This window comes from Marmota marmota, unplaced genomic scaffold, assembly GCF_001458135.2.
Source record: "Marmota marmota marmota unplaced genomic scaffold, marMar, whole genome shotgun sequence".
Classification (NCBI taxonomy): domain Eukaryota; kingdom Metazoa; phylum Chordata; class Mammalia; order Rodentia; family Sciuridae; genus Marmota; species Marmota marmota.
Window position 1 is genome coordinate 2832627 of NW_026000052.1, and position 10518 is coordinate 2843144.

Below are 10518 nucleotides of genomic sequence, written 5' to 3' on the forward strand. Positions count from 1 at the left end.
GGGGCTGGGGGGGGGGGCTCATTAATTATTAACAATGTTTTTATTTCCGGGGAGGAAGCCCTGGATCCTCGTTTTAAAGGCACAAATGCAGCCTGGCGTCTGGAGCAGGGCCAGAGAACAAGCCGTGTTCTGCTGAGCTGGCGAGATGGGTCCAGGCAGGAAGCCAGGAAAAACAAGCCGCCTGCCACCCCCTCCTGTCCTCATCCTCTGGGAAGTCTCGCCTTAAACCAAACCAGATGAGGGCTGAGCAGGCAGCAAGGACGCTGCTAACTGTGTGCGTGCCAGCTGGCTGGGGGGCTGGGCAGCTCCGGCTGCCCCACCCTCCCTGCACCCGACACCTGGTCTGCAGGTCAGGAGGCCGGGAGGCTGGGCGGGAGGCAGGTGGTGCCTTCAGAGAGCAGGGCAGGATCGGACCTCACAGGAATCCCAAGAGTCCCCGCTCCCCCTACTGCACACCCAGCACTGTGGGCTCAGAAACGAGGAAAGACCCTAGTCCTCCTGGGCCCAGTTGGGCAGGGACAGAGCTGAGCCCATGCTCCAGCCACGGCCCCCTATGCTGTGCCTCTGTAAAGCTCCTACGGTATGCGATGTTGGACGCCCACTGCTGGGGGACGGCCTCACCTGCCGGGCTGCTCAGGGTACTTGTGCTTGCAGTAAGCCTCCAGGGACGCGTACACCTTCTCCCTCAGCGCCTCCACCTCCGCCGGGTTCGAGAGCCCCTTGGAGTCTGCAGGGAGAAGAGCCTCAGGACAGACCCCGCAGCTGTGTGGACTGTCTCTGGAATCCACCCCGTGGCTCAGCCCATGGGCGGAGGTGGAGCAGTGGGCAGCCTGCTCCTGGACACGGCTGCCCACGGCTCCCCATGCAGGGGGGCTCAGCGTGATGCTCACAGCAGGGTGCTCTGGACTTGAGGCCTGGCTCTGCCACTTGAAAGCTACATGGCCACAGGTCAGTCCTCGACCTCCGGGGACTCAGTTTCTGTACCTGGACAGTGAGGAAGCTGCTCCCCGGTTGCCACGGTAACCGAGAGAGACGTGATGGGTGCCTCACTGCACCCAGGTCAGAACCCCCGACGTGAACAGAAGTCACACCCGCTCCCTGAACACAAGCCTGTTCCTAGGGAGCAGCTGCAGCCCTTCCCTGAGAGCCTGGGATGGGAGTCCAGAGCTTAGGACCCGCGGGCCTGTGCCCAGGCTGCAGAGATGGCATGGTCTTGACCACCAAAACCACAGGGCACGGCTGACCGTGTGCTAATGCTGTTGCACTAGCACCGGCTCTGCCAGGCTGGGCAAGAGGCACGGCTCAGGTTTGCGGGTTGGCAGGGGTCAAGGCCAGGAGTGCCATGAGGAGCCTGTCCTCATGAGGCCTGGTGTGCAGGGGACACCGCCACAGCAGCACCAAGCCTGCTCCCTCCACGTCCTGCCACCACCCCAGAGAGAGAGGCAGCTTTGAAACCCTCTGCCCCTTCCCACTCAGCCGGCAGGGCGATGCCTCAGCGAGACCGCCCCTCCACCCTGCACTGGCCGCTCTGACCCTTACCTGGGAGGGGGCATCCTGCACACTGGCCATGCTGGGCACTGGCCATCCGGTGGCAGTGGCCATGAGGGGCATTGCCCATTTACTCCCAGCTTTATGAGGGGCCCAGCCTGCTGCTGCCCCAGTGGGTCCCCCATAGCACAGTGCTGTACCCATGGGTGACGGACACTACCTTGGGGCCTCTGCGGTGGGAGTCCGGAGGGTGGAGACGAGGCCTGCCCGAGGCCTGCCCCAATCCTGCTCCATGCCGACCCCATGGCCATGGCCCCAGAAATTTCTGCCTTGGACCCGAGGCTGGAGAATGCTGGTGACCCCAGGACAGCAGGCCTGAGTGGGGGGTCAACACTGACCAGGACACGTCAGATCCAGCCTGTGCTGGAGCCTAGGTGCCAGTGCAGGACAGCAAGGCACTCCCACAGAAGTCCAGAGCCCAGCTGGAGACCACGATGACCAGCACTGTCACCAGGCCCTGAGTCACGGGCTGAGGCGAACTGTGCATGAGACCCGGGGCCAACCCTCAGGAGGCATAGCTAGTAGCACGGCTGTCCTCTGCAGTGTGGAGCCAGAGGCCAGGTTTGGGCCTCCAGGAGGGGCGTACCGGGGTTAAAGAGAACGATGGCCCGCAGGCAGCCCAGCTCGGTCTTGTCCATCTGCATGTCCCGCATCTTGGACACCAGCTCCGTCAGCACCCTGCAGGAGGAGGCAGATTCCAAGGTCGGAGTTATACACCTCTTGTCAAGGTCCCTGCCCAGGCACACCTGAGGGACTCTGGGAAGCCTGGTGTGGCAAGGACAGCTGCAACAGGCCAAGCTGGTGAGCAGCTGCCCAGACAGGGCCCAAGGGAAGAAGTGAAGCCCTGAGCGCCAGCAGCCTCCACACCAGGCACGGCCTCCCCACAGGGCACCTGTTCCCGGGCAGCTCGTGGAATTTCACACAGGGCACTAAGGAGGGGACGCCTAACCTCAGAGTCCAGGTGATCTGTGAACCTGCATGTGGGAGGCAGGGCCCCTGCCCCACCTGCCCCTGCCCTGCTCAGCTGCACAGTCCTGGCCACAGTATTTCCTTAGCTCACGGAAGACCTTCCATGAGGATGTGAGGATGCGGTCCTTCTAGGTGAGGAGCCAGGAGGGAGGGCGGAGCCATAGGGGGGGAGGAGGAGCCACATGGTGAGGACCATAGAGAGGGAGGAGCCAGGGGGAAAGGCGCCATGGGGAGGGAGGGGCCATGGAGGAGGAGGTCTAGCTTCCTGTCACCAGCTGTCCATTTCCAGAAGGGAGACTGTCCCACTCGGCCTCCTCAGCAAGGTGGGCCCCTCCCTGGAGCCTCTTGGGCATGCTCAGACTTACCCTCAACCCTCCTGGTCCCTTTGAGAGCCATAGCTGATCCTGGATCCCACTGGCCTATCTCAGTCACTGGACCTGGGGACCCTCCAGCCTAATGGCTGCCCCTGTCCCCAAAACTGTCATATCCAGAAAGTGGAAATAGCTGATGAGGACAGAACCACTGGGGGCAGAGGGAGGTGGCCCAGAGGGACCCCTTGGGAGCCTGGGGGAATAGGCCCCTCTAATGAAGCCTAAGTGGGCCTCCTGTGGCCTCCTGACATAAGCTTGCTAAAGGGCCCGAGGAGTCCTGCAGCAGAGCCTTACGCACTGCGCAGACCAGGGTAAGGCACAAGCCCTCTCCGCCTGCCACACCCGGGGCCCACGGCTGCTAGGCACTCTCCCAAACGTCTCCCTGCAGCTGGGAGAGTGCTCGCTCACCTCCAAACCCAGGGCTCTAACAGGCTGCCGGGCCCTCCCGCTTCCCCTGGCCTGCTCCTCCTGGCCCCTGTTCCAGGAGCTGCAGCTGACACACAGGCCCCCAGACTGCCGGGGTCTGGCGCTGGCCCTCTGGGTTCACAGGTGGGGGCTGGCCAGAGCAGGGCCTGCTAGTGTCAACGGGCCCACCATTCCAGGAGAGTGACCCAATGGAACCCGCCCGACGAGGAAGGGCAGCCCTCCAACCAGCACTGCCCCTGAGTGTGTCCACTGAGCCGCAGCCGAGGACACGCAGAGGTGTAGCCACACGCCCCCTGGAGGGTGAGAAGCCACAGCCTGGGACAACTGCACTGTGTGCTTATCCTCGGGCTGGGCCACAAGATGCGCCCTGCTGCAATAGCCCCACCATCACGGCACGGTTTGTGACGCACCAAGCTCAGCGGCACGTTCACAGAACTGCAAGACTGACAGCGCCTGCTGGCCTTACAGGACAGTCCGCTTTCCTTCTCCCAGTGAATGTACAGGGTGATAAAGAAAGAGCTGGTCGCAGATGAGCAGCAACATCAGTGGTGGCCATCGGCCACCCCGGACACCTCACTGACCCAGGACCTCCCCCCACCCCACTCGGTGCACCGGCTGGTGTCTGTGACTCTCCTAAGCAGAAGTGGTGCCAAGCTGGGTGCTGAGGAGGCTGAGGCGGCCGGACTCCACGCCCACCCCACCTGTCAAAGATGGCGCCCACCCCTGCGCTGTGGGCACTGCTCCTGTGGACGTGCAGCCCGGTGGCCAGCAGGATCCCATCCTTCACGGCGATGGAGCGGTGGGAGAAGGAGGCGATGAGCAGCTCGTTCCAGCCTGCGGGAGGAGGCACAGTCAGGCAGTCTGCAGGCCCACTGGCCCGCCCTGTCCCTGGTCCCCAGGCAGACCCCAAAGCAGCACGTCACAGACCATCCTTTCCAAACCCAGACCAGCATTCCCAAAGCAGGCTCCATGGAACCCTCTCTCCACAGAGTGCTCTCGGCAGAAAAGAGGCTCCCGGGCACCTGAGTGTGTGCACACGGGCAGGTGACAGCCGAGCAGCCCTGCGTCCAGCACCTCCCTCAGCAAACGCAGGAGCTGCCTCTGCACGTGCAGGATGCTCGTGCCTGGAAGTGGGAGAGCTCCCAAGGACTCCCTCTGGGACAAACAGGGACCGCTGCTGCCAGCTCTTGGGGACCAAGGTGTACCGCGTGCATCGCACAGAACGGCCAAGCATTAAAGGAAAACACGCTCCTGGCACCAGGTTCCATACCGACAGACACAGTGGACGACAGCAAGAGGGCGTGGGGGAGAGACGCTGGACTTTCACGGCGCCTGTAAGCTGAGACTTACCAGCTTTAATACCCATGACCACAACTGTCCACAGAGACACCCGGGTGGTCACAGGCTCTGGGCCTCACGCTGGCCTATCCTGTGGCCTGTCCCACCACATGCTGACTGCACTCCTATGAAGCAACCGCTGGCCCGCTTTACAGAGGGGAAAGGCAGCGGGGATCTGCACCAGGAGATGGGCTCCCACAGGCCACGCCTGCTCCCCACCGCGTCAGCCTCCATGAGTGCTCTGCACACTTGCCTCAGGGACCCCTTGAAGGAACTTGGAGACAAGCCCGACCCCCATTTCACACCTCAGTACTTGCAGCTAGGGGGAGTTCCCGCTGACCAGATGGCCTGAGGCCCCAATCTCTGGCAGACCAGAGGTACAAGTGGTGTACTGTCCCCATGGCCGAACTACCCCTCGCCAGGTCAGCCAGACCCTCCTCGCTAGAGCCCACTCTCTACCAGAGGAGGCGCCTGCACAGCAGGACCCTCTGCAGACCAGACTGGAGCGGATTGCGGTCTCCGAACGCACGGCCTGGGGTATGGCCCCAGAGGAAGGGGGGAGGCAGGACAGGGCCTGGAAGCCACGTGTCACCCTTGCCCACCTCGGTCCACCCACTGGCCAAACAGGAGAGGCATAGTGCCGGGTGCTTCTGTGCAGGAGCCAAGACTATTCTACACTGATCCTCAATGTCCCCTGGACAGGGGAAGTGGGCACCTGTCCAAAGACGGAGCCTCGCCTTGAAGCAGTGGACACGCACATGAAGTCAGCCCTGAGCACAGGCAGGCCAGGATCTCCCCAGGTCCCCACGGGCTCTCAGGACAGCGGCGACCCATCAGAATCCAGAACCACGGCCTGAAACCTGCACCTTGACCTTTCAGGCAGCCCCAGCCAGCCAGACCTTGTCCTGGGGCTGACCAGATCCAGCCCCTGGTAGCCTGGGCTTCAAACTCTGCTGGCTCCAGCTGAGCAGGCCCCACACCCCGGGGCTGTTGCAGGGCCTGGGGGGCCATCTGGCAGTGCAGCAGGGCCCCAAGTGCCACCACTCTGCTTGATGGGCATGACACCGCCAGCCCCTCAAGGGACACTCGTGGAACAGACAGGCACAGTGACGCAGCAGAGTCGGACCCTCCTGGGCATCAGGGCTGCACTCACACCCAGGAGGTCCAACTCTGGCTCTGGGATTCAGCCACCCCACCAAGTACCCCAAGCCAGTGGAACGTTGGGGCAGGCACAGAGCCAGGTCTGAGCTTCACGGGGCAGCCAGAGGCGGGCCAGCAAGGAGCCTCGGTGCGGGAGGCTGGGCAGGGAGACCCGTCCAGAGGCGAGGCACCATGAAGATCTCCCAGGAACTGGCCGAGGGGAGCAGTGTACCCACTCTGGGGACTTGGACAGCCCAGGTCCTGGGCTGAGGAAAGGGCCACACAGGCACCCAGTGCCTCATTGCTGAAGGTGGATATCACGGAGGGGACACACCAAAGGCCAGCACGCTGTCTACAGACAGCCTTGCCCACAGCTGTCAGCAGCCAGTGTCCCCAACACCCCGTTCTGCCACACAGGCGGGCAGGCCTCATGGTCTGCCCACCAGACAAAGATCTGCAGGTCCCAAAGAAGAACCCAGCTGTCCTCGTGTTCCATGCCAGTGAGGAAAGACCAACTCCTCTCTGCGAGGGATGCCCCACCTGGCCACTGGTCACCTCCAAGGACCTCTGGGTCAGGCGGGCTTCAGAAAGCCAGGGGAGGAGGGAGAAGCCCCGAAAGTGAGGGCAGAGCTGGGGGTGGACCCAACCTTGCCAGGCAGAATGCTGACCAGATTCTTAAAGAAGTCTGCACCCACAAAAGTGGGGGCTGCGCACCCAGCCCTGGGGGCCAGGGGCCGCCAGTGTAGTCAGGGGCCTGAGATAGAAGGCCGTCCTGGCTCATCTGGATGACCCAACAGAGCACTGGAGTCCTTTTAAGAGGGAGGTGGGGGTCAGGGCCTGTGCGATTCTGCCCCTGACCGGGTAACTTCCAGAACATTCTGTGCTTCACAGGAAGCCATCTCTGGTTGCTTTTTTGTTCACTTTCACCAGGGACCTGCCTTAAGCTGGCCAAGGCCCTGCAGGTTGGGGTTGGTAACAGCACCCTCCGTGGGGCAGCAGGTGGCTGAAGTGGTAGGAACACTCAGGCCCCAGGACAGCAGGACCTCAGGGGGACTTGGGTAGTCATCAACACCACGGCCACTGCAGGAACCTGGGCTCCCCGCTGGGCACTCAGTAAAGCTGGCCTCCGTCAGCACATCCCTCATGTCCATTTGCAGAAGAGGAGACAGCCCCGGGTGGCCTCTCCGGTCTGTGCACCCACAGCTAGCCTGACCGCAGCCCCATGTCACACCAGCGCCGTGCCCCGGCCCCGAGTCGGGGAGGCTGTGGGAAGCACGAGAGGCCCGGTGGGCAGACCCCAGCAGCCCTCGCCTCTCAGGTGGCCGCTGAGACCCCGTCAGGACCCCCTTAGGAGGGAGGGCAGGGAAGCGAGGCCCCAGGGCTCTCCCTGCAGCCCCAGAGAGCAGGAGTGACACCCGCAGCACCGCTGCCCTCACCCAGCCCTGGCCAGGTCTGGCCCTCACCTGCCCGCAGCAGGATGACCTGGTCGTCCAGGGGCAGCTCGGAGAAGTGTGGAATCCTCTTGGCCCACTCCACCAGCGTGAAGAGCTGCTTGTCAGCGGCCTGGCAGATGTTGGTGACGGGGTCATTGGGCTGTGAGGGAGAAAGGGCACGGTGCTCAGGTCCAGGCGGCCAACACGTGGACACAGCCAGCCTGGAGCAGGCCCTGGCCCATGGCTGACTCAGCAATAGCCCGAGAGAGAGGCCCTGGTCCTGACCCTGGAAAAGGGTCTTTGCAGGTGGGATTACATCAAGGTCCTGGGGATAGGAAATGACCCTCGACGATGGGGACAGGCCCAATGCCACTACAAGAATCCTTGTAGAAGGCAGGTGGGTCAGAGTGAGAGGAGGACCCATGAGGATGGAAGCAGAGGTCAAAGGGGACAAAAGGCCACTGGCTTGAACGGGGGCCAAGGAGCATGGCGGCCTCCGGGTGCGGCCCTGCTGACCCCCTGACCAGCCCAGTGCGGCTGACTCTGGGTTCCTGAGCCCACGAGCCGTGGCCCTCTGAACCTCTGCTGCTGTGAGCTGCTGTGTCGCAGTGATTCGTCACCACAGCCACAGGAAGCTCACACAGCCCGCAGGACCTCTGTGTCCCTCCCAGCAGGTGCTGAGCAGGAGTGGGCAGGGTCACAGAGGAGGGTGCAGCTGGGTGGGCCAGCCCCTCACTGTGGTCGAGGTGACACGGGAGTCCAGTTCTACCAGACACAGGCAGAAGCCGGGGTGGACACTGCCTTAGCTCAGACACAGGCCCAGGTGACGGTCAGGGGCCAGCAGATGCCTTCTAGGAGTTCTGCCCGGAGGGGCTGCCAGCTTCCTGTCCCTAGTGGGGGGAGCAGGGAAGGGAGCCAAGGCACCGGGCTATGCTGCTGCAGGACGGAACCCCTGAAGCTCCCCGGAGGGGACCCCTTCCTTCAGAGCCGCGGCAGCCAGGGCATGGGCAGGAGGGGACCTTCGCGAGGCTCCCTTGGACAGAGACTCTCTGCTCAGCAGAGATGTGCAGTTAAACACCCAGGGCACATAAAAGGGTCTGCTCAAGCGGCCATGACGACTCACCTCGAGGCTGTGGGCCAGGAGGGGCTGGGGGACACAGGGGGGCCGGGAGGGAGTGTCATCACAGGGCTCCCTGGACGCAGCTTGTAGAGGTGGGGCCCCCTGCCGAGAGGGGCTTGCCCACGGCCCCCTCACTCACTCCCTCTGGGAGCCCCAGCACTCACTAGGCACCAGGCCCTTGCCCAGCGCCCCAACCTGAGGTGCCCGGCTTGTGCCTCAGCCTGGGCCTCCCCTCCTGACACACAGGCTGGACGGCAGTCCTCACTGCCCATCTGCTGCAGGACGGCCTGAGAGGTACATGGGGCGTGGTGGAGAAGAGGCCCCAGGCGGCCACGCCGGATTGAAGGAGACAGGCAACTCTGCATCGAAGCCCAGCAGCAGGCGGCCCTGCTCAGAAGCCTCACCCAGAGAACTGGCCTCTGCCCGGGTGCTGGACGGCCAGTCCCCCGGAGGCTCTCCTGGAGCCCAGGGTGGCAGGCTGCCTCCAGGAAGGGAAGAGCAGTCCTAAGCGTCGGGGCCTTTGCAGGAGGGGCACACGGGGCTGGGGAACAGGTGGCGGGAGGAGGGGAGGCTCAGGTTGGGTCCCAGCAGGGCCAGGCCTGGGGGTCTCTGGGGGGGAGGGGCTGTGAGGGCTGCTGGCTCCATCCCCCTGTGCAGCTCAGGCCAGGGCTGCCCCTCTGAGCCATATTCAGCAGCAGACACCTAACGAGCTGCCACCTCCAGCCTTGAAGGAGCGTTGATGGGACCACCCAGGCCCTGCCACACAGGGGGGACGCCAGCTGCCTGAGCTGAGGCTGCTGAGCCCCCTCCCAGGGCCAGTTGGCCCATCTGACAGAAGGAGCACCCAGGCCAGTATACAAAGGGTGTCCAGCATGAGGTCAGACAAGAAGGCCAGCCAGGGGATGTGGCTCGTCCACAGGAGGCAGAGCCTGGCCCTGAGCAGCCTCCGTGCGGCTCTAGGCACCAACTCTGCCGGAAGAGCAGATGGCGGGATTTCTCAGCCTCCACCTCCTTCGGTTTCTGCTCCGTCTCAACCCTCCCCACGCCCCTCCCTCCCAGAGCAGAGGGGTGTGGGCACGGACCACAGACCAGGCAGAGCTGTTGAGGGTCGGAGCAGGTGGGGACTGCTCCACGGGACCATTCCTGGAAGGAAGGAGTCCCAGCTATGGACAGCCCGCAGGTCAGGGTGGCTGTGGACCTGGGGCACTGGGAAGCCCACCATGGGGGGCAGTGGCCACAGAGCCGGCATGTGCACAGCAGCTCCACTCAGACTGGGGGCAGGGCAGGGCTGCTGTCCCCAACCAGGGCTGGGCAGGAGGCACGGCTCGCACTCTACCCCCATGGCCTCACAGGATGGCAACAACTCACTACGTGGTCACCATGTGCCAGGACCACGAAGGAAGGGACAGGCACTCTGAGCCCTTGGAACAGCAGCTGGTCTCAGAAAAGGACATTGATGAGGGCTCGGGCAGGGTCCTGAGACTGCAGCCAGAGGAGCAGAAGGACCGTGTTCCAGGCAGCTAGTGCAAAGGACCCAGGGCAGAAGGGAGTGAACGCCAGTAGGTGCAGCTAGCACAAAGGGGAAAGAAGTGTGAGCTGGAGGGGGGAGAGGCCAGGGTGACCTTGAGGTCTGCCTGGATGAGGGCTCTAGCTGACCTCAGGGCTCTGGCCCAGCCCTCAACCCAACAGAGATCCAGATGATGTCTCAACACCATGCTGGCCACGCCTGTGGCCGACGTGGGACCCGTGAGAGCCATCTCGACCACGGGCCCAAGGCAAGCGGAGCCTGAGGGTCAGCGCCCAGCCCCGTACTTGGACTCAACAATCAGCATCACCCAACCAACCGGGGGCACAGTGAGCCACCTCCTCAGGAATCCCATAATAAATGGGTCCCCCACCAGTGTGAGCTCGTGGGGACCAACAGTGCTCAGAGCGGTGCAGGTGCCTGTGCTCCAGGAAGGACAGGCACAGAAGTCCCCTGCCTGGGGCTCAGTACAGGCCACAGGCAGGGCTGTGCCCACAGTCTAGGGAGGGACAAAGAGCAGGAGAGGCTATTTCAAGTGAGGCCAGGGGAAGCAATGAGAGGCTAGAGGGTCTGACACCAAGGCCCTGGGCACGGCAGGGACAGCCCCGAGAGCCTCCCTATCCCGGTCTGGTGGCTGTAGGGACAAAG

The 10518-nt window shown here is 63.6% G+C and overlaps 1 protein-coding gene across 2 annotated transcripts in view; it reads right to left on the reverse strand.

Annotated features, from left to right (window-relative positions):
- The window catches only part of Rxra (retinoid X receptor alpha), an 87403-nt gene that overhangs the window by 4793 nt on the left and 72092 nt on the right, over window positions 1–10518 (reverse strand). For both annotated transcript variants that reach the window (XM_048813369.1, XM_048813368.1), the window contains exons 6-9: window positions 7256–7385; window positions 4016–4148; window positions 2135–2226; window positions 622–727 (exon numbers count right to left, since the gene is read on the reverse strand). In XM_048813369.1, coding sequence (XP_048669326.1) covers window positions 622–727; window positions 2135–2226; window positions 4016–4148; window positions 7256–7385 — 461 coding nt within the window. The remainder of the gene's footprint in view (window positions 1–621; window positions 728–2134; window positions 2227–4015; window positions 4149–7255; window positions 7386–10518) is intronic.